Source organism: Malaclemys terrapin, chromosome 11 (genome assembly GCF_027887155.1).
Source record: "Malaclemys terrapin pileata isolate rMalTer1 chromosome 11, rMalTer1.hap1, whole genome shotgun sequence".
Lineage (NCBI taxonomy): Eukaryota > Metazoa > Chordata > Testudines > Emydidae > Malaclemys > Malaclemys terrapin.
The window spans coordinates 72,128,899-72,156,719 of record NC_071515.1 but is presented as its reverse complement, the minus strand read 5'-3'; the positions used below and the strand labels follow the sequence as shown (position 1 = coordinate 72,156,719).

General features: G+C 43.4%; 1 protein-coding gene across 6 annotated transcripts in view; it reads left to right on the top strand.

Moving 5' to 3' along the window:
• The window catches only part of PTPN4 (protein tyrosine phosphatase non-receptor type 4), a 207,056-nt gene that overhangs the window by 90,353 nt on the left and 88,882 nt on the right, over positions 1 to 27,821 (top strand). For all 6 annotated transcript variants that reach the window (XM_054044369.1, XM_054044368.1, XM_054044367.1 and 3 more), the window contains 4 exons: positions 1 to 121; positions 4,159 to 4,246; positions 6,461 to 6,549; positions 15,435 to 15,498. In XM_054044369.1, coding sequence (XP_053900344.1) covers positions 1 to 121; positions 4,159 to 4,246; positions 6,461 to 6,549; positions 15,435 to 15,498 — 362 coding nt within the window. The remainder of the gene's footprint in view (positions 122 to 4,158; positions 4,247 to 6,460; positions 6,550 to 15,434; positions 15,499 to 27,821) is intronic.

The following is a 27,821-nucleotide window of genomic DNA, read 5'->3' as shown; positions in this document are numbered from 1 at the left end:
CCGAATTGGGAGACTACAGCCATTCAGAAAACTTGCCAGGCTACCTCTCAGACTACTCTTTCATCCCTAGCCAGCCTCAAGACTTTGAAAAAGAAATAGCAAAATTACATCATCAGCATATGTAAGAATTTACAGAAAAAATTATTCTTATTTTATAATATCACTGTCTACAGATGCTGTGCCTTTGTAGAAATATTGCCTGAATAAACTTAATAGGTGAATTTTTACAATGCAGTATTTTTACATGTCTTTATATAAAGTATTGCTGCAGTTTGGAGAAGAGGGAAGATTCAGAATGAGTGTGCTAATCTTTAAATTACTTTGAAGAAAGGATATATATGAGACTTTTTTTCTATAGTAGTGTGTGAATTTTTATAGGAAATTTTGGTTTCTTTAAGAAAAGTCTTCAGTCATTCATAATGATCTGCCTGCATAAGGTTTCTGTGTATGTTGCCTTTACCAGCAACAGGGAATTACTGTAGAAGTGTGTGTGTGTATATATTTAGAAGTATATTAAAGAGGAGCTCTGTGAACTTCAAAAGCATGTCTCTCCAGCAACTGAAGTTGGTTCAATAAAAGATATTATCTCAACTATATTGTCTCGCTCATATCCTGGGACCAAGATGGCTACAATAACACTGCAAATAAGTATGGAAGATATCAAATTTTGCCATTTAAAATGGAACCATCACAACATAGAGAAGGAGGAAGCCAGACTGAACAGTGACATTCACTTCCTGAGCAGATTCAACAAACAAAACATAATTTCCAGAGGATTCACCAGAAAAACACTGCAGAAAAATGTCAGAAAAATGGAGGAACCATCTCCTGAACTTTACATATTCCAGAAGGGATCACTTCAAACAAAAAATCATCACATGCTCCCACACACTGGAATTAAAAAATCAGGAAACCCCAAATAACAAACAAAAAAAATCTGATGACAGCCAACAACACCAAAACAAAAAGTGGAACCAACTATAACAACTTCACAACCAGCACCACCATCTCTGAGAGAAACCAAGATACCATAACCTATCACATGGACATTAAACAACACCCCAACATCATCAACCTATCAAGACTACTTAATCTATACGGTAGTATCTGTACTCTCCAAGGGACTGAATTTCTGCCCCACCACAGAACCTGATACCGTACTAACATGTGGAGAACGAGAAGAATTCTTTTGATGACTCTTCCTCAAGGAATTCTTTCACAACAAAGACGACAACACCCACAACTACCACACTTCCGTTGACAGTCATAAGAAAAGGTAATCATCTGACTGCACACAGACACACATACAGCAGAAGAAACCACATACTTGATCATTACATTGATTACTTTCAGAGAAAAATTGACTGGACTCTTCAACAAATATTATATCCACACAATCTCTCTACCATCTAGAGGATTGCTGTACAGTCCCTGAAATCCAGCCATCAAATAGTGAACGCACCAGTAGACAAAGGAGGCGCCATCATAGTCGTTAATCATAATGACTACATCAGTGAGGGCAACAGACGACTCTCTGACACCACCTAGCATAAAAACCACAATTCACACAGGAATTTAAAGATACTATCAATTCCTTCCCCAGGCAACTCCAAGAAAAACTCTATAACCTCATCAACCCCTCCTCTCCCACCCCAGTAACCATCTACATGCTTCCCAAAATGCACAAAAAAGGGAACCCAGACAGACCCATCATATCTGGCCATGACACTTTCACGGAAGAAATATCAGGACTCATAGAAACCATCCTCGAACCATTCGCCTTGCAAAAGGCAGTTTCCTCCAAGACACTGCCAACTTCCTCCAAAAACTCCACAACATTAACGGCCTCCCTCAGAATGCCATCCATGCCACCAGAGATGTCACCTTCCTACACACCAACATCTGTCACCATGATAGCATCGCTGCCGTTACATTTAACAAACACTTTGTCCAAACCATGGGTACTAGGTGGCTCCCCAGTATGCCAGCCTCTTCATGGGCCATCCCAAGGAAGTATTTCAGGGAAAATGCACCACAAAACTAGTGATATGCCTGAGATACATCAATGATATTTTCATCTTCTGGACAGATGACCTAAATTCCTTGATAGATTTCCCCCACAACTTCAACAGCCATTCTAGAACACTCCTACACCAGCATCAACTTCCTGGATACCACAATCAACTTCAACAGTGGAACCCTTCAAACAGCTCTATACAAGAAACTTACAGATCACCACTCTTACACACTCCACCAATCCAGCAACCATCACAGACATACAAAGGCATCTGTTATCTGTGGCGAGGCACTCAGATACTACAGAATTTGCTCTGAAGACAAAGTCTGGGATACACAGCTAAACACACTTAAAACCGCCTTCACTAAACAAGGGCACACCACCAGAGAAGTAGATCACATCGTGAAATAGGCCACTCAAATACTACGGGAGGATTTGCTTCAACACAGAAATAAATACCGCACTGACCGCACACCCCTAGTTGTCATTTACCATCCGACATTGGAACCCATATAGGGTATCATCAAACAATTACAACTCATATTTGTCTGCATCCTGAAAGAGATCTTTCCCGAACCCCCTATTCTGGCCTTCAATGAACCCCCCAACCTAGTTAAGCAAGCTCCCCGCAGCAGCCGCCAACAGAACAGATGCAAAAGCTGCAGACATATTTCCACGGCTGTGATGATCATTGCCCCCCCCCCACAACACACCTTTCAAGATTCATGGGTCTTGCACGTGCCCATCACTGTGTGATGCACCTCATCCAGTGTGTCATATATCCCAACAACAGCAGTGTTGGCGAAACCAGACAATTCCTATGCTCTTGAATGAACTCTCACAGTAAAATGATAAAAAACCAAAAACACCCTATCACCACGGGTAAACACTTTTCACAAAATGACCACTCCATATCGGCCCTCTCAGTGCTCGTCCTCAATGGAAACATTCAAAAGGCAAGCGTGGGAAATTAAATTCATAATTCTGTTATACACTAAAAACTATGTACTTAACAGAGAGACTAGTTTTATGGCTCATTACAACAATTTTTAATACATCTTGCTGCCTGCTAACCCTTAATCGACCTCTTCATTTTAAGTGGTATCTTATAGCATGATTTAACCCCTTGTGCTTAATAGTTTGTCCCAACTTGTAGTTAGCTCAAACATTCTAGTTACCTTCCCCGGACCAGCAAAAGAGCTCTGCAAAGCTTGAAACCTTTACCTTCCACCAACAGAAGTTGGTCCAACAAGAGATGTTACCTCATTGCCTTGTCTCTCTCTCAGAAGTAGATAAAGCAGTTTTGCAATACATCAGATTTTATCAGTTGTATGACTTTCTACTACAGAGCCAAAAGGATATGAAACAAAAAAAATAATTGAAAGTAAATATCCTAATTGGTGTAATAATATACAGTTGATAAACTTTCAGTTAAAAAGAGTCTATTAGTATGTTAGGAAATAGGCACTAAAATGTTTAACAGGGGTTGTACTCCTCTAACACATTTATTTATTACAGATAGGGGATACTGGTGACTTTAGCAACTACCAAAATTGCCAATTAGTGACTGTCTACACTGCTCAGTTTCAGTCAAACATATAGCAAATTAAAAAGGTTGGGGGAATACGGAAAAACAAACAATTTGAACTTGGTGATTGTACAAATATTAAAACCTAGGGTGAACCCTGCAGAGAAGATATTATTTCAATTGAAAATGTAGTACTAATTGCAAGAGCAGTTTCTAGAGACTTCACTGCCAACTCAAAGGTTTTCAGGCCCTTTAAGGCACCTTTCACTGTGCCATTTGAAATAAACATATATATGTGCAGAGTATGTATTGCAGACTTCATTTAATGACATTTTTGTTGTGTGGAGGCAGAACAGGCAGAATTGTGAGTGTACACATGTGGAGACCAATCAACTAATTAACAAATATATGTGAGGAAAGTGCTTGAATCTCTAGCTGCCAAAGTTGTTGCATGACAATCAATGTATATGGTGGAGTCAAGGGGGAGTTAGTTTATCAGAAAAAATGAGGTTAAAGTAATGAATTTTTAAAATCTGCTTGAGCTGACTAAGGGATCTGGATATTTTACGTACTTTTGGGCTGCTTCGTATTTAACCCATCTTTGTCGTTATAGAGGCTTGTCTCCTGCAGAAGCTGAGTTCAATTATCTCAATACAGCACGTACCTTAGAACTCTATGGAGTTGAATTGCACTATGCAAGAGTAAGTTTGAATGAATTCATACCGTAATATAAAAGTAGATTCATGATATTTTCAGGAACAGTTTAGTATAATTTGAGTATAATGTTCAAGGTCCTAATTCAGCAGGGTACTCAGTCATGGGCCTAACTTTCAGCAATTTGAGTAGCCCTTATTTGATTTCATGCTTAAAGTTACACAAATGATTAAGTACCTTGCTCAGTCTGAGGCTAAGTAAGGTGAACATCAGGCTGTGCCAGTTATTTGCAACTGTATTGGATAAATGTGGTTGTTGAATGTCTCTTCGGCATTTAGGGAACTTTTGGCTTCTGAAGTTTTTATTTGGCTTCAGTTAATATCCTATTAAACTGAATGGGAAGTTCTCACGTTTACTATCTCACTTAAGTTGCAAGTTCCATAAACCTTTGTATAATTTAATACTGTGAAGGTTACATCATTGCAACCAGGGCAATAATACACTTTTTAAATGGACATTGCAGATTATGGCCAATATCCAAGTGTGTATCTAAGAGTTCATTATCTAAGTTCTTGTCAATATGTTAAAATGCATCATTTGTAAGTAGGTCATCTGTAGGAACAATTTCCCATCTGTCTCTTGAAGCCCCACCAACACAGATTTACATTTTACTTAAAACTATAATCTTCAAACAGCATGGATTCTTCTATTAAAAATAAGTCGTGTTCTGATTTCTGATCTTAATTCTACATAAAGAAACGTGCTAAATAGGATTTCAAGTATTTACAACTTTTACATTACATGGATGCACCCAATCCTTGCTTATACACATGTTGGGAAAGAGCAGGCATTTGATAGAGTGCAGAAACATTTTTAGCAAAGTATGGTTTGAAATAGCAAAAGTCTTATTTGTACTAGGATCTCCCACCTCCAAACCTAAAACTTAGGTTGACCTAGCTACGTCCCTCAGGGATGTAAACAATTTTATGCCCTGTGTGACATAGTTAGGTCGACCTAACCCTCACAATAGATGCAGCTAGGATGATGGAAGAATTCTACGTTCGACCTAGCTGCTGCTTTTCAAGGAGGTAGATTTACTATAGCAATAGAAAAACCCTTTTCATCTCTGTAGTAAGTATCTATGCTATATCCGCATAGCTGCAGCACTACACACGTGCCACTGTAGCGATTGTAGTGTAGACAATGCCCTAAGTACTGAAATTGCAACTTGCTTTCATGTAGGAGTATAAGTTGTTAGTTGAGTTTACTGTTGGATTGTTACCAAGTCAGTTTACTGAACCTGTGATTCATAATCATCTGTGTTTGGATACATTGTGTAATATGTTTCGTTTAGGTAATTTTCACTACTACAACTACTTCCAATAAGTTACCTTATATTTCAAGGCTATTTAAGCAGATAATTCCATTAGAAGACAAGAATGGGAGTATCTGTGTAAAACTGAAAAAAGATGCATTCTTCCAGAGAATGGATTACCTCAGTTTAAATTACTAAATCAATATTAAAAGTGTCATACTCTAAAAAGGATAGTGGACCTATGAGACAAACTGCAGGAATGTGCACTTTCCCTTTAGAGCCTGCCATAGCAGCTAAGAATCTTGGATTTTTGTTTTTAGACATTATTTTCATAACTATTACTTATCACTGTAGCATTTGAACACTCTTTAGTTTGCCATTATTACAATTAAAAAAATTGGAATTATGAGAGGAGGAAGAGACAAAGGCTATGATATAAACAGGGAAGGTGCTGTGTAAAGTCTTGCAAGTGGTAAGTTGGAACCCCATGTTGAATGGGGAAGGAAGTTAAGGTAGTGGTTCACAGGATTGGAGTGACATGCAAAGAAGATAATTTCAGTTGCTGTGTGTACTAGAGTGCATATAGATTAGCGTGAGGGAGACAGTTACTGTAGTCTAGGTAAGTGAAAAGGGCATGGAACAGAGATTTAGCAGTGAGAACAGAGGGTTAGGTGGAAAAGGAAAGATATAAATTGCATTTGTGAGGGGAGTACTTCCTAATAGTGAAGGGAAAAAATGGGGTAAATTTTCAGCTCAGGTTAATAGGAACTGTACCATTAAATGTTCATTGCATTAAAAACTTGCCCCAATAGGTTAATTAAGATAGGATTTTGGTGTGTGTATGAGAGAGGGGATGTGGATGATCATATATAAAATATATATGGGTTTCTACAATATATATTTTAATTGTTTTGTGTTGAATCTATTGTTTTGTTCTCTTTTAAAGGATCAAAGTAACAATGAAATTATGATTGGAGTGATGTCAGGAGGAATACTAATTTATAAGAACAGGGTACGAATTAACACCTTTCTGTGGTAAGGAAAACTGTTTTCAACAAATGCTTTTGTGTTTATTATTTCAAAATATGTTCTTCAAATTAATACAAGCAGCTTCATGATGATAAAGCGATCTAAAACTATTCAATATTTGTACCTCAGGTATAGTGAGTGACTTCATATACTGTGCACTGGATACCGCATGTGGATGTTTTTATGAATGAGGATTTTCCTTCTAAAAACTTTTTAGGCTATACTGTTAAATGTTTGTAGTGCATAACATAGTTTCACCACAGTTTTCCTGCAGGAATTTGGAAACATAGGTAGTGTTCAATAAGACTGTGTAGCCAGAGTCAGTGTCATGGGAATTAAAAAATGTCTGTTTTCTCACTGAGAAATTTTATGACTATGTTGGATTCTTAGTGTAAATATTTGTACTAGAACTTAGAACTACAATCTTGATCAATAATAAATGATCATGACTGTTTTTTCTGTTTCTTCTTTTGTGGATAAGCTATACTGAGTATTAAAAATTTAAATTATTGGCTTGGTGCAGCACTTGAGAATATTCAAGGAGGAGTGTTTGTTAGTATGTTTCTCTCCATTCATAGGTGGTATAGCCATGTTCACTTTAGGTAGAAGATAAAGTAAGAGCATTTGTTTAGGAAAATGCAATAATCATTTCCCGTAAATATATTGTATTTTTAAGATTTTCTGTCCTGTTACCTTTAACTCCAAATTTTTCGTAGGAATTGCCATATTTCAGTGGTGCTCAAAATTGTACCTACTGAGTTGCCCTGTCCCACATAGCAATATGGGAAAGGAAGGGTAGTAATGAACCCCAAGTTGAGAACGCATGTCCTATTGGATCCAGACCTTTGCCCCACCAAGCCTGGCATCTTGACTCTGTGCCACATAGCTTACGCTTCAGAGGAAAAGAAAAAAAATCCTTATAATTTCATCGAAGAAGCAAGGCTGTATGTAGAGACCTACTGGAAGTGAAGACTAGACATGAACCTAATTGAAAAACACATGACATTGTAGTTTCTAATAAAATAAGACTGAGTGAAGTAACTGCTGTCAAACTTTCATAACTTTTCAAGGCTGTTTCCATTTTTCTCATAAATAGCCCTTGCTCCATTGGTTCTGTTTGTCTGTGTAGAATCCGTTTTTAGGTTTTCTCATTGAACATATCATTATAGAAACTGAGTGGACTGTATCTGCCTTAGAACTGTGACTGGAATAAATCAGCCTTACAAAATTGTCTTGAAAATGTACCAGCCCTACATTTGTCAGACACCAAATCTATTTACCCCAAGATAATGAAAAGTGAACTCATATTTTGCTTGCCCATTGATTTGTTTGTCGTTGTTAAGTTAATAAAATTTTGCAAGGCTGTACTAAGTCCTTTTTCGCTTAAGTCTGATTCTGACATCAAGCAGCCTCACAGAAGTGTCCTCTCTAGTCAAGTAACTAAGGATACCAAGTATAGATTTGTGTTTAAAGGCACAACATAACAGAATGGTAATCTTAGCATAGAAGCTAGGTCACATAATTGGTAACTGAAATTGTATTTCTCTAGGACACACAGAAGCTGACACAAGATGGGAATTGTAGCCTGATCTATCACTTCCCGGCTCTTTGAGCTCTGGTCAAGTGAAAAATTCTCTAAATTATATTGATTACATAAGAATTCCCAGTTATCACTTTGAGGGTTGATAGGTTCTTGTCCCAAGATCAGGCCCAATAGTTTTAAAATTACTATATAATTGGGTCAAGTATCAGAGGGGTAGCCGTGTTAGTCTGAATCTGTAAAAAGCAACAGAGGGTCCTGTGGCACCTTTAAGACTAACAGAAGTAATGGGAGCATAAGCTTTCGTGGGTAAGAACCTCACTTCTTCAGATGCAAGTCATATAATTGGGAACTCTGGTGTGCATAGTTGCAACACGCACACTATAGGGACTTTTCTATATTTACAGTAATTTATTAATACATTTAGCAAAGTCACAAACACTCCAACTCAATAAGATAAATAATAATAATACAGAAAGTACATCTAAATATCCATATTCACACCATCCATTGCAGAACAACCTGAAATACTAGCCATTATCATCTTCATCATCATCAGTGGCCATCATTTTGGCATCTTCCAAGGACTACATCTCTCTCTTTCACTGCCCACTGGTTGGGATGTAACCTTTATAATATGTTACGCTGACTCCACCATGTCTAATGTATATTCAGTAGGGGTTTCTCCCCTCTTCCTTATTTGTATTTTCTCATCCTACTAATGTTGAGGTGTTCTTTTATAGGTTAGTAGATTAATGATTTCAACATATTATATATGCATCAATTTATTGCCATGGCAATCTTGCAATTGGATGTTCTTTCCAAAACTTTCGAAAAGCTGATGTTAGCACATTTTTTTTGTGGCTAGCTGTGTGGACAGAATTCCCCCTGGAACTCTTATTTCCAGTTCCCCAAAACTTACGGGTTCCCGTTGGGTCATTTATCTGTGCCAAAGTTCATAGGCCTCAAGCTTTGTGCTCACTGCTGAAGCCAAAGTCTTACGGAATACAGGCCTGTAGGTTCTTTGCATTACTGCTGAATATAATAAAGGCAGGATATAACAGGTGTGGCCAAACTGTGTCTCGCAAGCCACCTGTGGCTCTTTTACAGTTAAAGTGCAGCTTGCAGAGCCCCCCCATACTCCCCTCCGTTCTCCCACTATCAGACTGGGGTGGGGGGAGCTCGAGGCTTCTGCCCTGAGGCAGAGTGGTGGGGCTATGGGCTTTTGCCAGAGATGACTGGTGCCTGCTTGCGTCATGCCCCCCCCCCCCCCCCAGGCCTGCTCCTCCTCTTTCCCTCAGCAGCCCTTCCCTGCAGCTCCCAGGTGTTAGCTCCATGTGGAGAGACAACAGCAAACAGCTTCAGGGAGGGACCGCTGATTTAGCTCCGCAGGGAGAGGCAGCAGCAAAAGCAGCAGCTCTCCCTGCAGTTCCCAGCTGTTTGTCACTGCCTCTTGCCACGGCCGCAGCTCCCTGCTTGCTGGCTCCAGCAGCTGCCATGCAAGGAGAGAGGCCAGAAGCGCCATGTAACCAAGTGGGGCCAACAAACCCTGGCAAAAATCTGGGGGCGGGGGCAGGCATGTGACCCCATGAGCCCCCCTCATATGTTGCCTTCTGCCAAGCAAGGTGGGGGGTCTTGAGGCTTCAAGCCCATGGGGTGCACTTGCTGGGGCTCGGGGCTTTAGCAGGAGTGGGGCTGAAACCCTGAGCCCTGGCAGGCATGCCCCAGCTCTCAGACTTTTGAAGATTGTCATATGCAGCTCAGTCAGTCAGCAAGTTTGGCCAAGCCTGGAATATAATGAAGGCAAGGCAGTGAATATAATAAAGGCAAGCTAGCCCTATGGGTTACAGAACTGTATTATACTATGATCACTTTAGTCAATGTGGTAATTCTGCTAAGAGCCACGTAAGTATAAACTGTGAAGTGTTTCTGCATTGATGAAATAGTTCTTCTTTTCTGAGCTTTCGATGAAATCTATCTGTGGCTGTGGGTGCTGAGTATTCCTGAAAATTACATGATTCAGCATCTGTTTCAGGTCTGTTTCTTAAGTAACAGAAAAAACTTAAATATAAGGAAATATTTCTTACCCTTAAAGATAATGCATCTAGAGATTTTTGTGATCTGTTTTTTTGTGATCTCAATGGTTAAAGTTCTAGCCTGGGATTCAGGAGACCTGAGTTCAGGTTCCTGCTCCACTACAAAGCTCCCGTGTGACCTGGAGCAAGTCAGTTCTTCTTCAAGGAGTGTCCCTGTGGTCACTTTAGGTGAATCTGCTTCCCATGCTTGTAATCGGAGATTTTTAGTAGCAAGTCAGTTCTTCTTCAAGGAGCGTCCCTGTAGTCCCTTTAGATGAATCTGCTCCCCGACTCTTGTAGTTGGAGATTGTTAGTAGCAGTGCCTGGTTGGGTCGCACATGCGTTGTCTCTGTCTCACACCACCTCTGGCAGTTACATAGTGCTGTGTGACCAACCTTCCCTCAGTTCCTTCTCTACTGCCCTTAGCTTGAGACGGAGCATTTAGCAGTGTCTCTGTACTCTAATTTAACTTTAGAATACTAGCTGGTTAGTAATTAGTTAATAGTTAGTCAATAATTACTTACCCATCCCTGTTTATTTTCTTAAAAAAACAAACAACCCCCTTTTTTTTTCCTTAGGAATTTAAATTTCAGTTGTTAGGACACCCCTTGATGTAGCATAGTTACCCTCCCTCATGAGAGGAACCCTCCTTTTAATATATATATTTAATATATATGGAGATATCCTATCTCCTAGAACTGGAAGGGACCCCGAAAGGTCATCGAGTCCAGCCCCCTGCCTTCACTAGCAGGACCAAGTACTGATTTTGCCCCAAGGATTGAACTCACAACCCTGGGTTTAGCAGGCCAATGCTCAATCCACTGAGCTATCCCTCCCCTCCACCCCCCCTTTGAGGGGCATGCCCACCTCCCCCCCCCTTTGAGGGACATGCCCACCTCCCCCCGTTTTAAATGTTGCCTCACTTGCCGCTTCTCAATCTAAGTTTGTCATGGGCACTCTGTGTGTCTGCTGCCTCAGTGAGACACGTACCTCAAAAGTGCTCCCACTGCCACAACTTGAAAGTCCGTGCCAGAAAGGTGAGAGACATAGAGCTAAAACTTCTCATGATGGAGAAGTCTTTATGGCCCACATCCAATCCGGGATCACAGACCCCTCCAGGGCAACAGTTTCCTACAGCGGCATCTGACAGGTTCTCCTCCACACGCTCAGGGGAAGGAGCACTCTGCCAAGAAGGCAGCAAAGAAATGGGTTCCGAACTCCCCTCCTTGGGAATACGCCAAAAAGCGCCGACTCAGTAGTCTCCATCGGTACCAACTGCACCAAGACCTTCCACCTCTGAGGTAGCGGCACCATCCGGTACTGTGAGTACCACGCAAGCAAAAGACCCTAAGCAGGCTGGCTTGGAAAAAGGCAGTAAAGGGAGATCTACAATCCCTGCCTCGGTACCACCAGAGCCACTCAAACATGTGGCACCGAGCAGCTCGGCAATGCTACAGGCTGTGGCGCCACCTTCTGCACGACCCTTGGCACCAACAACTGCGGCAAAGTCATCGGTACCGCTGACAACACCTTCTTTGGTACTGATGCTCTCAGTACCGCAACAGTTTCTCTGCCACAAAGATCTTCTGGTCTCCTCAGCAACGGAGTCTCCACTCCTTGGTAGTGACCTCAGTGCTGCATGCTCGGTACCAAGGCAACTTACTACACTGCACAGATCAGCTCCTACTTTATCTAGTGATGAGGATGAAGGGAAAATCTACTCCTCACCTACCCACACAGTTACTAGACAAGATCCACAAGAACGTGATGGTTATCACCCAGGACCTAAAACTCCAGGCTGGTACAGGCACATATAGATGCCACATATGGATGCCATTTCTACCTCAGTGTCCTTTCTGGGATGCATGGGCAGCGTACTGCCAACAATATCCTAAGCCTCCCAGTCCACTCAGGGTGAGATCGAGGCATTCTTCTTCACCCTTTGTACCTGGACCATCTGACCCTCCGGGAGAGGCAGTCAAGGAATTAAAGGAGACTTTGGACCAGGACCCTGCACCAGGTGCCAAATTTTCATCCTCTTCCCTGGATGAAACAATCATGCCCACCATGGGGGATGATTTTAAACAGTTCCAGGAACTCTGTTCGAGGATTGCAGATTCCCTGGAGATACAGATAGATCTGATACAGCATATCCAGTTTATGTGCGAATTTTAGGATTCATCAATATTGTGAGGAGATCTGGATATGTGCATAGCTTATCTTGCTACACCAAAAAGTCCCTCCTTGAGTTGATGCAATCCTGATCTATTTATGTGCTCCTTCCCCCCCCCCCCCCAAGTCATAGTATTATCTGAGTGCCTGTGGATTGTTTTCTGCAGTATCATTTGAAGTCTCTTAATTTGTTCTAAATTCTGAGTAATTTGAATAGTTGGTCACACTCTGAATCTTGATTTTGAGGCTAGGCTTAGAGATAAGGAAGGGGTGTGTGTGTGTGTGTGTGTGTGTGTGTGTGTGTGTTTTGCAGGCTAAAGAAACGATTGGCTAATGGACCACTTTGTCAATGATCTAGTAAGATGTTCTCCTGTACCATCCTAAACGCTCTCTTCCTTGGCTCCTTCCTTGGCTCCTTCCTCACGAGTTCCCATTGTATTTAGTTGACTTGCAACTGATGAAGCAAAAGGCTAGATATCAGACAGACTCTTGGTCTGAGTTCTATCAATTGCTTCATAATGAAATTTTGAAATCTTACACCACAGCTCCCATTGGAGTGCTGGAGGGGGCCATTGGAGCGCGTAGGAGCTGGAGTGGGGCCATGCCGCTGCTTCCAGGAGCCGTGTGGAGCGGCCCCCAACCCTGCTCTCCGGCTGAAGTGCCGGAGTGGGGCAAGCCCTAGCCCCTGCTCCCCAGCGGGAGCCCAGGGGCCTTAGTTTGCCCACCCCGCATTATATCATTGCCATCTTCTTCAAATTACAGAAGTTGAAAGTTGTCATTATACCCCATATAATTTTGATTTAACAAAATATGGTATAAACTCCAGTTAATAAGTGCACTTCATACAGGTTTGTTTACCCAGTGATCGTGGTTCTTTGCTTGGTTTTGTGGAAAAGTTCTTGTTCAAAAGGAAAACAAACACTTAGATTTCCCAGTCCCTTACTCTTTGTCTTACTTACACCTGTGATAAGGCTTTTTTGTAGACCTAGTGAGAAGGGGACTCTTATTGAAATGATGACAGGACATCAGTGGGTTACTATGGAAGCACATTGAAGAAACTTCACTTAACATAACTGTCTGCATAAACTGACTATTTTTGTATTTATTCTTATAATAGCCATTGATTTAGTTCTGAGTGAAAAGCAGGTATTTTGTAACATTTCTGTTCTGATTTTTTTTACTTCAACAAACCTGTATCTTTTCATTCAGTAGGTTTTCCAAAATGTGGGAAAGGTGTATTGTAACTGTTTATAGCATATGTATCTGCCATGAGTCCAGTTACTTTTTAAATAGGGATACAAGCCCATTAACAAATTCTTTACTAAAAGAATTTGATGGTAGGTCTAAGGCCTGTGTTTCAGGCTGACTGTCCTGGAATTTGACATAAAGGACCTGCTTCGCTAGCTTGGACAGTTAGAGATTCTCTTTACCCTGAGTTCCTTATAACTGACCATAGCATTTTGTCAAAATGAGCAAGTTGCATATAACAAGGTGGCAGCACTTGTCAAAGAATACACTTGACCTTGGGTTCCTGTGCTGTAATTGACTTTACTAGATAAAGGGACTTCTTCAGCAACAAGGAAGCAGCCTCCATTCCATAGGTCACAGGAAGTTGCTTTAACAGAACAGCAGAAAATCTCTTAAAGTAGTCTAAAGTAGTAAAACACAGCAGGATGTATTGTAATGAGGACTCCAACTTTCAGATGTTGCCATTATTTCAGAAAGCTGCTCTGGCATGGATAGAATACAGGAATTAGTAAGTTTCAGAGTAACAGCCGTGTTAGTCTGTATCCGCAAAAAGAAGAACAGGAGTACTTGTGGCACCTTAGAGACTAACAAATTTATTAGAGCATAAGCTTTCGTGGACTACAGCCCACTTCTTCGGATGCATATAGAATGGAACATATAATGAGGAGATATATATACACACATACAGAGAGAGCATAAACAGGTGGGAGTTGTCTTACCAACTCTGAGAGGCCAATTAATTAAGAAAAAAAAAAAAAAAAAAAAAAAGAAAACTTTTGAAGTGATAATCAAGCTAGCCGAGTACAGACAGTGTGATAAGAAGTGTGAGAGTACTTACAAGGGGAGATAGTCAACCCTTGTAAGTACTCTCACACTTCTTATCACACTGTCTGTACTCGGCTAGCTTGATTATCACTTCAAAAGTTTTCTTTTTTTTTTTTTTTTTTTTTTCTTAATTAATTGGCCTCTCAGAGTTGGTAAGACAACTCCCACCTGTTTATGCTCTCTCTGTATGTGTGTATATATATCTCCTCATTATATGTTCCATTCTATATGCATCCGAAGAAGTGGGCTGTAGTCCACGAAAGCTTATGCTCTAATAAATTTGTTAGTCTCTAAGGTGCCACAAGTACTCCTGTTCTTCTTTTTGAGGAATTAGTAAGTGATCTTCAATTAGTAATGTATAAGGGAGCTTTTAAAAAAAGTATATTGAAATATTCTGTTCTAAGAATATTTTACATTTTAAAAACTAGACTTAATTTTACAAAATGAATTGCAACTTATTCATGACTATTAGATATAACCTATTTTAGGTTGGAATTAGTTTCTTTTCTCTATTGCTACTGCCTGAGGCTGATTTTATCCCTGGTGTATTTCCCCATCCTGCACTGCTGTGACCAGCCTCTAACTTTCTTTTAAGTGACACATTAATCCCAGGAGTTTCACATACATTTAGTTATTGCTTTGACGTTGTAGTAGTATGTTTCTAATAAATAAGATATGACCCCTGCAGAGATGGTGATTTCTCAGGAAGTAACAATAAAAAAATAGAGAATTTATTAAGGATTTACAGTAATACTGAAAGATGTATATGTGGAACAATTATTTAAAAAATTACCAACATACCAATGAAATGTACATCGGGAGGGTGCCTTCGTTTACAAAACTTAAATCATACAAACTACTAATATAGCCATTATTCTTTTTAGTTATTTCCTGCCAAATGAAATTTCATATGAATTAAATTAGTTCTCTGTAAAAACATACCTTTCAATAAATGTACCATAATTGTTTTAATATGATTTTATTATACTAAAGTGTATAAATATTCTGATTTTATTTCATTTTTCATTTAGGTTGAAGATTGTAAAAATTTCTTTTAAGTGCAAACAGTTTTTTATTCAACTTAGGAGAGACTTGGTGAGTACTCGTCTTAAAATTTGGTGGTCTGAAAAATAATAGCAATGAAATTTCCCCATAAAGAAAAGACTGTATTATCCTTTCCCTCTTGTTATGTTGATTCTGTGTCTTTACCTATAATAAAACATTCAGTTCTACCAGCTTTCTTCATAATTCAGTAATTATCCATAGGGCAATTAGTCTATTTTAAAACACTACTGGTTGTATTTTGTTTTGATTGAGTTGTCTTAAATATTAGAAGATTTTAAATTCTGTATATGTAGACTGGCTAAAATAATCTGCTCTTAAATCAGTAAGAAAATAAAACATGGTCTTAGTTTTAATTTTGGTTTGAGTAGAAATCAAGTTAAATTGAAGTTAAACGTAATGCTTGATATTTATTTGAAGGTTTGAGTTTGTAAGTAAACTTTTAGTTAAATATGCGGTTTTTTAATTTATATTTGTCTGACTTTATTAACATAGACTGGCTTTGTCCTACTTAAATTTAAATGGAAAATTGATGACGATATCTTATACAATTCCAGGCAGCATAATATATAAATCGTGCTACTTTTAGAGACTTCTAACTTTTTTGAAATATGTCTGAAAAGTTATTCAAGTTTTCTATAAAGCATAAGTATTTTGCTGATTATGGTTATTTGACATCTGTAATGCAGTGCCATAGGACTGCGTGATACTGAACTCCGTGAGTAATGACCTTGTTGTCCATGCCCGAAAGAGTTTACAGTCTGAACTGATAAGACAAGTCACTGGGGAAGAGAAAAGGCATGGGAAATGGAAAGACATAGTTCTTTAAGTGATGGTCGCTATTGCAATTCACTGCACATATGCCATGCACCCAGAGCAAGAGCTTTTCCAAGTAGTATTGCTTGGTGGTTCGTGCATATATCCTTGTATTGCCTTGTGGTTTCTTCAGTTCCTTCTCACCGCTGGATGGTCTGAATCAGAGCGTCTGCTGACCTCTTGTTCTTAGGGACACATTTTCAAAATATTTTACAAAAAGAGTTCTTATTTTTGTTTGTATTTAGGATTTTATTGTTTTTCATTGTACTTTAGTAATTCCTAGCAGTTTTTATAAATAAGGACCTTGGATGCCGCTCTGGCGGTTTTTCTCATCAAACAAATCCCTCTTTCACCGCCACTTCCCCCCAAGCTCCTGGGTCTCGGTACTGGATTACGCCAAAGACACCAGGATTCAAAGTCTGTGCTTCCTGCCCTTGCTCATTTTCCATCAGTGACAAACACCAATGCTGTTTGTACTCTTTGGGGAAAGTCCACATTGCTTCCAGGTGCAGTATCTGCTCCTCCTTCCCGTGTACACGGGAAGGCCAATCTCTCCGCTTCAAGAAACACCTCATGGAGGTAGCTGTGGTCCTGAAGTCAGATCCTGGCCACAGAATCCCCCGTACATTGGCCTGAGCAATCCAAGAGTGGTACTGCGGAGCCTCTGTCTGGATCTGCTGCTACCAAAGCTACAGACCTCATGTCGGGGCCTAGCCATGAGTCATGGAATCACACGCATAAGCATAGCAGTAAGTCTTCATCTAAACCCAAGAAGGACACTGCATCATCCATGAGTTCCAGCCACGGAGGAGCTACACGCTCCAAGGCGCACAAGAGTGATAAGAGGCCACACCGTTCACCAGATCCCCGATGCTGTTTCCCACCTGCCTCCACTCTGCCAGCGTCCCGCAAATTTTCTGTCCTGAGACCACGCCCCTTTACCAGTTCTGGTCCTGTCAATAAACAGGATACCATTGACTCTGGGGAAAAATCGGAAGTGCTCCTGTCCTCACGAACTGTTAGCCTTGGAAGGAGTGTGGTCTCCACATGTTCTGGTGCACTCACCTCTGCAGAGGGCTCCATCTCTGGCATTATATCTACCTCCTGCTGGCCATACCTTTCTAATGCATCCTGTTCTGATGGCTCCATCAGCACCGCCATTCACGCAAGACTCCGAAGACCAGAATGTTTGGCTCAGTCTGCCGCCTCTGTTCTGGAAACACAACTACCTGAGGGTTCCGATGGCTCCATGGCAGTTTCCTCCTTTGCCATATCCAAGAAGCTGGTATCCGGCTCTTTGGGCACAAGTACAACAACAGCAGGATCAACTGAGTTGGCCATGTTGGCCCAAATATTCGCCTTAGGAACAGTCTCATTCAGCTTGGGAGAACTTCCCTGTTTCACCAACCCTTCATCTGATAGATATTCGGAAATGGGGTTAGACGATGCACCGATCAGCCTGGCTCCGATAGTGCCAGTGGATCCAGAGAGATTCCCTTTGTGGTCTCCAGATGCAGCTGTCTCATCGACACCTTCCTCCCTGCTAGCTGACTGTTGTCAGTTTCAAGAACTCCTATGAAGAATAGCCAATGCTCTTGAGATGCCACTGGAAGAGATGCAGAGTAGTCAGTGCCAGTTACTAGACATTCTGCACGTATTGGCATTGGAAAGGGTGGCCTTACCAAACAATGATGCCATTCTTCAACTGGCATGCACCATGTAGCATACTCTGGCCAGGACTGCACTGACCCCACAGGAGGCTGAGAAAAGGTACTATGCCTCCGCCACCCTTGCAAAGGATCAGAATTTTTATTTTCGCACCCTTCACATAACTCTTTGGTAGAAGCTGTGTCAGAGCAGACCAAACAACACCCACGCTCCACCCAGCAGACAGGGAGGGCAAGTTGGTTGCCAGGTTCATACTTTAGGCTGCAGTTGATTCAGCGGACACATCCTCGCGTGTATTAGCGACTGGAATTGTCATGAGGAGGAAATCCTGGTTACGCTCCTCAGGTTTCCCTAGAGAGGTGCAGAACACAGTTGAGGACCTTCCCTTTGACGAATCACACCTCTTCAACCAGAAAACTGATGATTCCTTGCACTCTCTAAAAGACTCTAGAGCCACCTTATTATCTTTGGGCTTATATACACCAGCATCAAAGAGAAAATGTTATTGTACACTACCAGCCCAATGCTATAAAACTCCTCACTTCTACTACTAACGGACATACAAACCTCATCAGAAGTGCCCTAAGGTACATAGAGCCCATCCACCTGTTCTGGTAACGCAGACGTCTGCACAACACACTCAGTCATCGCGAAAATGGTGTTTCAGAGTGCACCTAGAGAGCCATCAGCCACTTCATACACCAACACTCCTACCCTCCATACCTTCTGTGGGTGGTCTCAAACTCTTTCTACCAGCTTGGAGAGCTAGAACAATGGGTAAGTGGGTCTTGCACATGGTTCAACACTGCTACACCACAGAGTTTATGACTGCGCCTCTACATCTCCCACTCTGACCCCCACCCGGCGTGGAGATCCCTCCTCATTGACAGTATTCTTACCCTAGAGGTGGACTCCGTCCTACAGAGAGGAGTAAAGAAGTCAATCCCTGCAGCCTTTTGGGGCACAGGGTTCTATTCCAACTATTTCCTGATACCCAAGAAGAAAGGGGATGGAGCCAAACTTGCATCTCCAACACCTCACCTGCTCAATTCGCATTCCGAAATTCTGTATGGTCATGCTTGCAACTGTCATTCCCTCACTAGAAAAAGGCATGTGGTTTATGGCTCTCAACATTCAAGATGCCTACGTCCATATCAACGTACATCAGACCCACAGAAGGCTCCTGAGGTTCAAAGCGGGGCATCAATACTTCCAATACAGGATTTTCCCATTTGGACACACCACTGCCCAACAGATTTTTACAAAGGTTTTCTCTGGGGATAGCGACTCACCTACAACATCAGGGAATCCTTTCCTTTCCATACCTGGATGACTGACTACTGGCAGCGCAGTCCAAAGAGGAAGCTCAAGTATTGACATCCCAGCTTATTCTCTGCTAGGAGTTAACAGCAACATAGAAAAATCAACTTTGCACCCTACTCAGTCCCTGGAATTCATAGGAGTGTGCATCATGCATCTCCGCATGAGCATATCTGCCACAGGACAGATTCCAGAGCCTACTGGACCAAATAGCCCTGATAACCTCCAGCCCTTCGGTCTCAGCCAGTACCTGCCTCTCCAACCTAGGGCACATGGAGGCGTGCACATACGTTACTCCCTTTGCCCGCCTGCACCTTTTGCTGTCTACAGCTATGGCTGCGAAGAGTCTATTCTCCTATGCACCAATCCATGGACACCAATCCATCAGCCTTCCATCGGAGGTCATCCCTTTTCTTCAATGTGTTGGACAGACCCGATACAAGTCTGCTGCTAGATGCTCTTCCTTCCATCCTTGCTGACTGTGACAGTCATAACAGGCTGGGGCACTCATATTAAAGATTACATGACAAAGCACCTGGACCATGCGAGAAGCCAGGATGCACATAAACAAACTTCGGGCAGTACACAAAGAATGTGTTCTTACCAGCTATACGCTATTGTCACGTCTTCGTCGTCAGACAACACCATCACAGTATACTACATAAACAACGGGACATGAGGTCCCCAGTGCTGTTTATGGAAGTGATTCGCCTCTTGAGAATGGTGCATTGAACATCATATTCTTTTGTCAGCAGCCTACCTGCCTGGCATGCAGAACGTGAATTAGAGACCTCTTTGCATCTCACACCAAGATCAAATGCACCCAATATTACTCCAGCAGAGGACTCAGTGCCTGCTCACTGGGCGACACTCTGGTTGTCGTTTGGTCACACCGGACAAACTACACCTTCCCCCCCCACACACGCTCCTATCCTGTGTCCTCTACAAACTCTGGTGGGAGAGAGCGATGGCCATTCTGATCACTCCATTCTGGCCTCACCAATTCTGGTTCCCTTCTCTTATCTGCATGTCAAAACAACCTCCACTCCCACTCCAGACATTTCCGGAACTGCTGACGCAAGACACCAGCATCTAGGCATCAGGCAACCAGATCCATGGATGCTACATCTGACAGCATGGTGTTTGGATGGACACCACTATTAGCATGAGAATGCTGATTGGCAGTGCAAGACATCCTCTCCAGTAGCCGAAAGGACTCCACGAGGCGATCCTATCAGGCCAAATGGATACACTTCACCTGCTGGGCCCAACAGCAAGGTCTTGACCCTGAATCTGTGGGCATCCCATATCTCCTCCATGTGAATGTCTTGCGACTTGCTCTCAGCTCTGTCAGAGTGCATGCAGCCACCATTAGTGCTTTCCATCCTCCCGTGGCAGATGAGTCGATTTTTACCCATCCCTTTGCCTCCTGCACTCTTTCTGGCCTCTCCAGAAAGGTTGCTTTCCTTGTTGCCATTACCTCAGCAAGAATGGTTGGTGAGCTGGGAGCCATGATGGCAAAACCCCCCTTTTTACCATGTTCCATAAGGACAGGATCTCACTACGACTGCATCCCAAGTTTCTGCCAAAGGTAGTTTCACAATTCCACCTCAACTAACCCATACATCCACCTACCTTCTTTCCAAAACCACATGCCTCGAAGAAGGAATGGCAGCTTCATTCCCTCAATGTGTGTAGGGCCCTTTTATCTACAAAGGACAAAGCCAATCCAGAAGTCTCCCAGACTATTTGTTACAATAGTGGAGAGAATTAAAGGGCAGGCCATTTCCACCCAGAGAATCTGTAAGTGGGTCTCAGGGTGCATTATGCGCTGCTATCACTTGTCAGGGCTCTCCCCACCAGATGAGATATGAGCCCATTCCACAAGCATCAGCAGCCACGTTACACGACGTGCCCCTTGTGGACATACGTAAGGCGGCTACATGGAGTTCAGATCACACCTTTTTCTCTCACTATGCTCTGGTACATGATTCTGCGACTTATACCTCATTCGGCACAGTGGTCCTCCATTCTACGGTTCAGCCATCGTCCTCGCACCCTCTGCCTCTCAAGGTACTGCTTGTCAATCACCCTCTGTGGAATACAATAGGGACCGTCATTTAAGAAGAGGAGGAGGTTTGGTTACTTGTAACGAGGTTCTTCAAGATGTGTGGTCTTGATCTGTATTTCAGTCCCACCCTCTTTCCTCTCTGCTGTGGCTATGTAGGTCTGCAGTGGAGAAGGAAATGGAGACATGGCCGGGCTGCCCTGCTCTTTATCGCCTTGGGTGAAACCGCAAGGCAATACAAGGGCTCGTGTACGGACCGCCGAGCAATACTCTGAAAAGCTCTGGCTCTGGGTGCATGGAACATGCACATACCCTTTGTGGAATACAGATAGGGACCACACATCTCGAAGAACCTCCAGTTAGATCCAGATAAGTAACCTCGTATTAATACCAAGAATAAGGTAATACAATTAACACATCAGGTTAGGTCTGTCTTGATATGGTTCTTGTTTATTCTTTAAAGGAAATCAGAATAACTAAGTAGATTGAGAAGGTGGGGAGGTGTATGTAATGTACATTATTAAGGAAGATATTCCAAGTATAGGAGATGACATGGGAGGTGCTTATTAGAGAAGGAAAATAGGGCTATAGGGATAGAGAGGGAATAGGTGTACTGTAGGATCTTACCATGAGAGTTGTTGGTGACCAGTGATATAGCTGTGCCCAGGAACAGAGCTGTGCAGAATTTTAAAAGTGAAGCTGAAGAATTCGAAATTGGTGCAGAAGGAGCAGTCAGGCTAGAAGAAGAGACTTATAAAGAGGATGATGTGGTCAGACTCGCAAACAAGGTTTGACAGCTGCATTTTGGAGCATGGTGAGTATCACTAAGGCCAAGTAGTAGTCCAGGAAGGAGATTATTAAGGCAAAGGCAAATGTTTTGGTGGTAGACATAGACAAGAAGGGATGGATTTTGGATGTTGTGTGAAGGAAGAAATAGCAGGAATTAGCAACAGCCTGAATTGAGGCATAAAAGCGCAATTAAGGATGATAAGATTGCGAGTTTGGGGAATATCTCAGCAGTGTGATAGATCATGTATGTTAAATAATATTTATGGAAAAGAAGGCAGTTTTTAAACAGTATGCTGACCTATAATACCCCAAAGGTCAGATTTTGGCTCCAGGTGTGTGTGTAGTTTGCAGAAGTGAAGTAGCCAAATCTGAAATTAGAATTTGGCTTTAAACCTTCTTAACAACTAGGATAGCAATATCTAAATTAATTTAAGCAAACAACTTGGAGGTTTGTAATTGGTCTGATTATCTCTGATGTCTGAATTCTACCATTCACAAGTGAAATGAGATCAGATTCTATGGGGATGCATTTTTCATAGAGTTGTATGGAGTCTTACCTAATACAGCACATACTGACCTTCTTGTGACTTTACAAAAAAACATATGGCTAAAACCCCATGCAATGCTTTAAGAATTATTACATGTAAATACATCTGAAAATAGTTTAAAAAAAAATCTGCCAAAAGGTATGGAGTCACCTTTGTGTATGAATAATAGAAGTGTTTTTCTGGTTTCAAAATGTTGCATAAACCCCAAGAAAAATAGATATATACTCCTATATTGAAAACTCTCATAAAAGCAAATTCTGTTTATCTGAAACACTTTATTATCCACATTTTTTGGAAATCCCTTGAGTTGTTCAGATAATCCAGGTTTACCTGCAATGCTGAACAGTTTGAGGTTCTGATGTAATTATCAGTCACACAAGCCTCTGCCTCACTGTACCTGTTGTGACCTCAAAGTTATTTGAAATGTATGTAATAACACAATAGATGCTTACCATTTTCACTGGAGAACCCATACCCTTTAAATGAGCTCTGAAGAATTAAGTCGAAGACTAAGGTTTTTCATCTACCTGTGAAGTGAGTTAGTGATCACAGGTAAAATTTCTGAAAGTGACTTAGGCACTTGAAAGCCCAAGTCCGATTGATTTGTAAATGTTAAGTCTCTTTTAAATGGGAATTAGGTTTGTTAGTCACTTTGATGCTTTTGAAAATATTACCCCACATGATTATGCCAGCCTTTTGGACTGTGTAATTTGTTTTCATGAAATATTTTAAGAGAAGAAATTTAAATATTTCAGTTTTGAAGGGTAAGAATTTAAAGAACCCCTTTGTAGTCCATTTTATTTTATTTGCATTTTTCACACACTGTTGAAGTTTTGACTTTTGGTAAACAGTGTTGAAAAACTCTATTATTTAGATACTAATTATTATGTATTTGAAATGCCTCCTGCTCAACTGATCCATTACTGTGTACGTTTTTCTTTAAATAATTACATGTGATTGTAAAAGGTTGTTAGTTTGAAAGCACTGCTGGGGGAGACCCTTCTTGTTCACAGAAGAGAAACTGCACGTGTAGCAGCTGTACATACATCCCGTATTTGCCCTACCACTTAAGAAGCTAAAGGTCTGGCCCAAAACAATTAAATATAGAAAATGTTCTAAATTTGGGACACAATGAATTATTACTTCTCTAGAAAATAGTTGAGAAATACTAGTATGCCAAGGCTTCAGGAAAAGGACCTTGCAAACCCTTAACGTTCTCTTATTGTGATTTTTTTTTTTTTGAGTGAGTGTTTTTGATGAGTGTTTACTGGATCCCAGCAGGATAATCAGATTGGCACAAATATAAGTTCCTTATCTTTTTTATATTTTCCAACCTTTCATATACAAGGTATCTTGCTACTTATAGCAGAATGTACTAAATGCTAAAGAATGTCTTCAATTTCTCACACAAGTCACCTCATCTATATCAACAAATTATCCTCATCCTTTTACGCTCTGCTTATCAGATGCACACAAACAGCAAGGACTTCATTTTCATTCCTTGGAGATCTCAGACATGAATAGCCAAATAAATGGCAAACTCATATTTAACTCTTTTAAATGTCATCTACTTAAAACTGATATTTAGTCAAACCTAGAAATTGTGTTGACTACCCAAACTACCAAAAATCTTATTCAAGCTATTCTTCTTCTTCGAGTGATCACGTCCATTACACATTAGGTGTGCGCGCGTTGTGTGCATGGACGTCAGAAACTTTTTCCCTCAGCGGCTCTCGTCGGGCCGGCAGGCCTCCCCCCCCCCCCCCCCCCCCCCCGAGCGGCGCCCCGCTCTAGTGTATATATTCACCTGCTGACCCGACCCTCCCTCAGTTCCTTCTTACCGTCCGGTGTTGGAACAACTTTTAACTCTCGCCTGAGAGTGTCCCTTAGCGTTAATAGTTATCAGGTTTAATGTTAGTAGTTAGCAGTTTGTTAGAAGATAGTTAAGCTCCTTAGTTTTAGGTGTTTGGTTACATTCCGACACTGGCCCTGGGCGGCGGGGCATCCCACACGCCCAAGGCTTCAAGGCTTGTGCCACGTGCCGCAAGCCTATGCCGATTAGCGATCCCCACGACTTGTGTCTCCGTTGCCTGGGGGAATCGCACCAAAAAGAGCGCTGCAAGATCTGTAAGGCTTTCAAGCCCAGAACTAAGAAAGAGAGAGAGTCTTTCGGCTTAAACAGCTACTCATGGAGGCTGCATTACAGCCCTCCACTTTGACTCATCTGACCGCGGCACCGTCAGCCTTGGTGCGGAGTGTCCCGGCATCGGTCCGTGATCCTGCACCGGTGGGGCACCCTAAGCCTACGGCACCGAAACAACAGGACCGTCCCCGGCCCCGGTCGTCTTCGCCGACCAAATCGAAGGGCCAACCCAAGGCCTGAGGGCACTCCCAACATAAAAAGGTAGCGCCCATGAAGGACTTCGGTGCCCTAAAGGGCATTGCTACCCCAGGACAGATCCTGGTGCCAGTGGCTCCGGCGCCGAAAGGCCCGTCGAGCCTCGGGATAAGCTCCTCGAGTGAGGAGGAAGGGCTGGAGGAGCTTCTGGAACAGCCCTCCACGCCGGACACGTTTGAGGCAGCAAGGGACCTCATCGAATTGTCCGCGGAGAGCCCCCTCCAGGCCAAAAACAAGCATCCGGGGCCGATACCGAGACTGCCATCCAGAGGCAAACCGGTGCGCCCATCAAGGTCACCATCTCGGCACCATTCATGGTGCCAGTCCCGGTCGAGCTCCACCTCGGTGGACTCCCGGCTACCCTCGGCGCAGAGAGCCTCACAGGCGACTTGCCCTAGCAAACGCCCGGCACCGGTCCAGCGTTCCCCGGCTCCTTATCCGAACAGGCACTGGGACGTTTCAGTCACGCGATCCCTGAGGCCGACCACTAGCAGTCGTTCCCGGTCCTGAGGGCACCAGTACCGGTCCCGGTCGACAAGGCGCCACTCCCAATCACGGTCCTGGTCAAGAAAGCGCCGCTCTCTGGTCCCGGACCGGCACCGTTCCACGGCACCACCGTGGCCCTCGAGGTCGCCATCCGTGGTTTCTGAGGCAGACTTGGGCCATTCCAGCAGATATACCCACAGGGCACCAGCCAGCAGGGAACTCCAAGCCTCTTGGCACCCACAGTGGGGCCCGCCAGGACAGTGGCCGTTCTGGACTCCATGGGCCTACCACCAGCACCAAGGCCCCCCCTCCAGGGCCTCGAGATCCGGCCTCTCAGGACACCGGTCCTGCTCCCCGCAGGGGCGTCCCTCCTCTCACAAGGAGGCCACGGTCTCCAGACCACCAGAGCAGGAGAGAGCCGACACGGCACCGAGCCCGGTACCGTCTCAGGCCCGCTCAGCTGGACAGACTCCAGAGGAGCTCCCATCCACTGAGGAGCTGCAGGAAGGGCTAGAGGAGGAAGCACAGAAGGCTTTAACTTCCTCCTCCTCGCTAGATGAAGCCGTGGCGGGCCCGGCAGTATCAGGCCCTCCCCCGGTTGACCATCGGGCACACCAGGAACTACTCCACTGAGTAGCCCTCAATTTGGGTTTACAGACGGAGGAGACGGTAGAGCAGGAGGATCCTATGATGGACATCCTAAGCCCTGAAGGCCCCTCCAGAATCACGGTACAGTCTAATTATAAGACAGTATGGCAAACACCGGCCTCCAGTGCACCAACTGCAAAGGGCGTAGAGAGGAAGTACTTTGCCCCCTCCAAAGGATTCGACTTCCTCTTTTGTCACCCGACACCCTGTTCGCTGGTCGTATCCGCAGTCAACGAACGAGAACGACATGGCCAACAAGCCCTGGCCCCCAAGGCCAAGGAGGCAAAGCGCTTGGACTTGTTTGGTAGAAAGGTCTACTTGTCTGGGGGCCTCCAATTGAGGATCGCTAATCAGCAAGCGATCCTGAACAGGCACAATTTCAATTCTTGGGCATCAGTCTCCAAGTTTAAGGACTCCCTGCCCCAGGGCTCACAACCCGAGTTCGCAGCCATCGTGGACGAAGGGAAGGCGGTGGCCAAAACCTCTTTGCAGGCCTCCCTTGACTCTGCGGACACAGCTGCCGGGACAATCACGTCGGGGTGGTGATGAGGCGCTCGACGTGGTTACAGGCTTCAGCCCTTCCACCAGAGATGCAAAACACCTTACAAGACCTCCCATTCGAAGGGTCAGGCTTGTTCTCAGACCAAACGGATGCCAGGCTGCATAGCCTCAAAGACTCCCGAGCGACCCTCAAGTCGTTGGGAATGCACACCCCAGCGACACAGAGGAAGCCCTTTAAGCCCCAACCGCCGCAGCAGAGGCAGCATCCCTCACCCCAGGCAGGAACCATACTGCAGAAGGGGCAGAGACAACAGGCGTAGGCGAAACAACACGCCTAACCAAAACCAAGGTCAGGGCAAGCCGCAGCCTGGCAACAAACAAGGATTTTGAAGTTGCGATCGAGGACAGCGTACCGATCCTCACACTGGATCCTCCCCTATGTTTCAGGGACCGTTTGTCCCATTTCTACCGTGCTTGGTCTCGTATAACATTGGACCGTTGGGTCCTTCGCACGGTGGAGGTGGGATACACACTTTAGTTCTCCTCGCCCCCTCCCTCCCACCCCCCATCCCCATCCCTCTTCAGGGAACCTCTCACGAGCAACTCCTTATGCAGGAGATACAGGCCCTCCTCAGGGCAGGGGCGGTGGAAGAGGTCCCTCCAGACCTAAGAGGGAAAGGGTTCTACTCCAGATGTTTCCTTATCCCCAAAGCAAAAGGGGGTCTCCACCCATTTTGGACCTTCGCAAACTAAACAAATTCTTAGTGAAGGCCTGCTTTCGCATGGTCTCCCTTGGCGCTATTATCCCATCCTTGGATCCGGGGGATTGGTACGCTGCCCTCGAGATGAAAGATGCGTGCTTTCACATCGCCATCCACCCTGCACACCGGTGGTTCCTGCGTTTCACCATCAATCAGCACCATTTCCAATTTACGGTCTTGCACTTTGGCCTGGCAACGGCCCCTCGAGTGTTCACGAAATGCATGTCCGTGGTGGCAGCCTTTCTTCGAAAAAGAAAGATGCGGGTATACCCATACTTGGACGACTGGCTCCTCGCGGGCAGGTCAGAGGACGAGGTTCGCTCCCACATGACACTGGCGTTACGTGTGTTCCA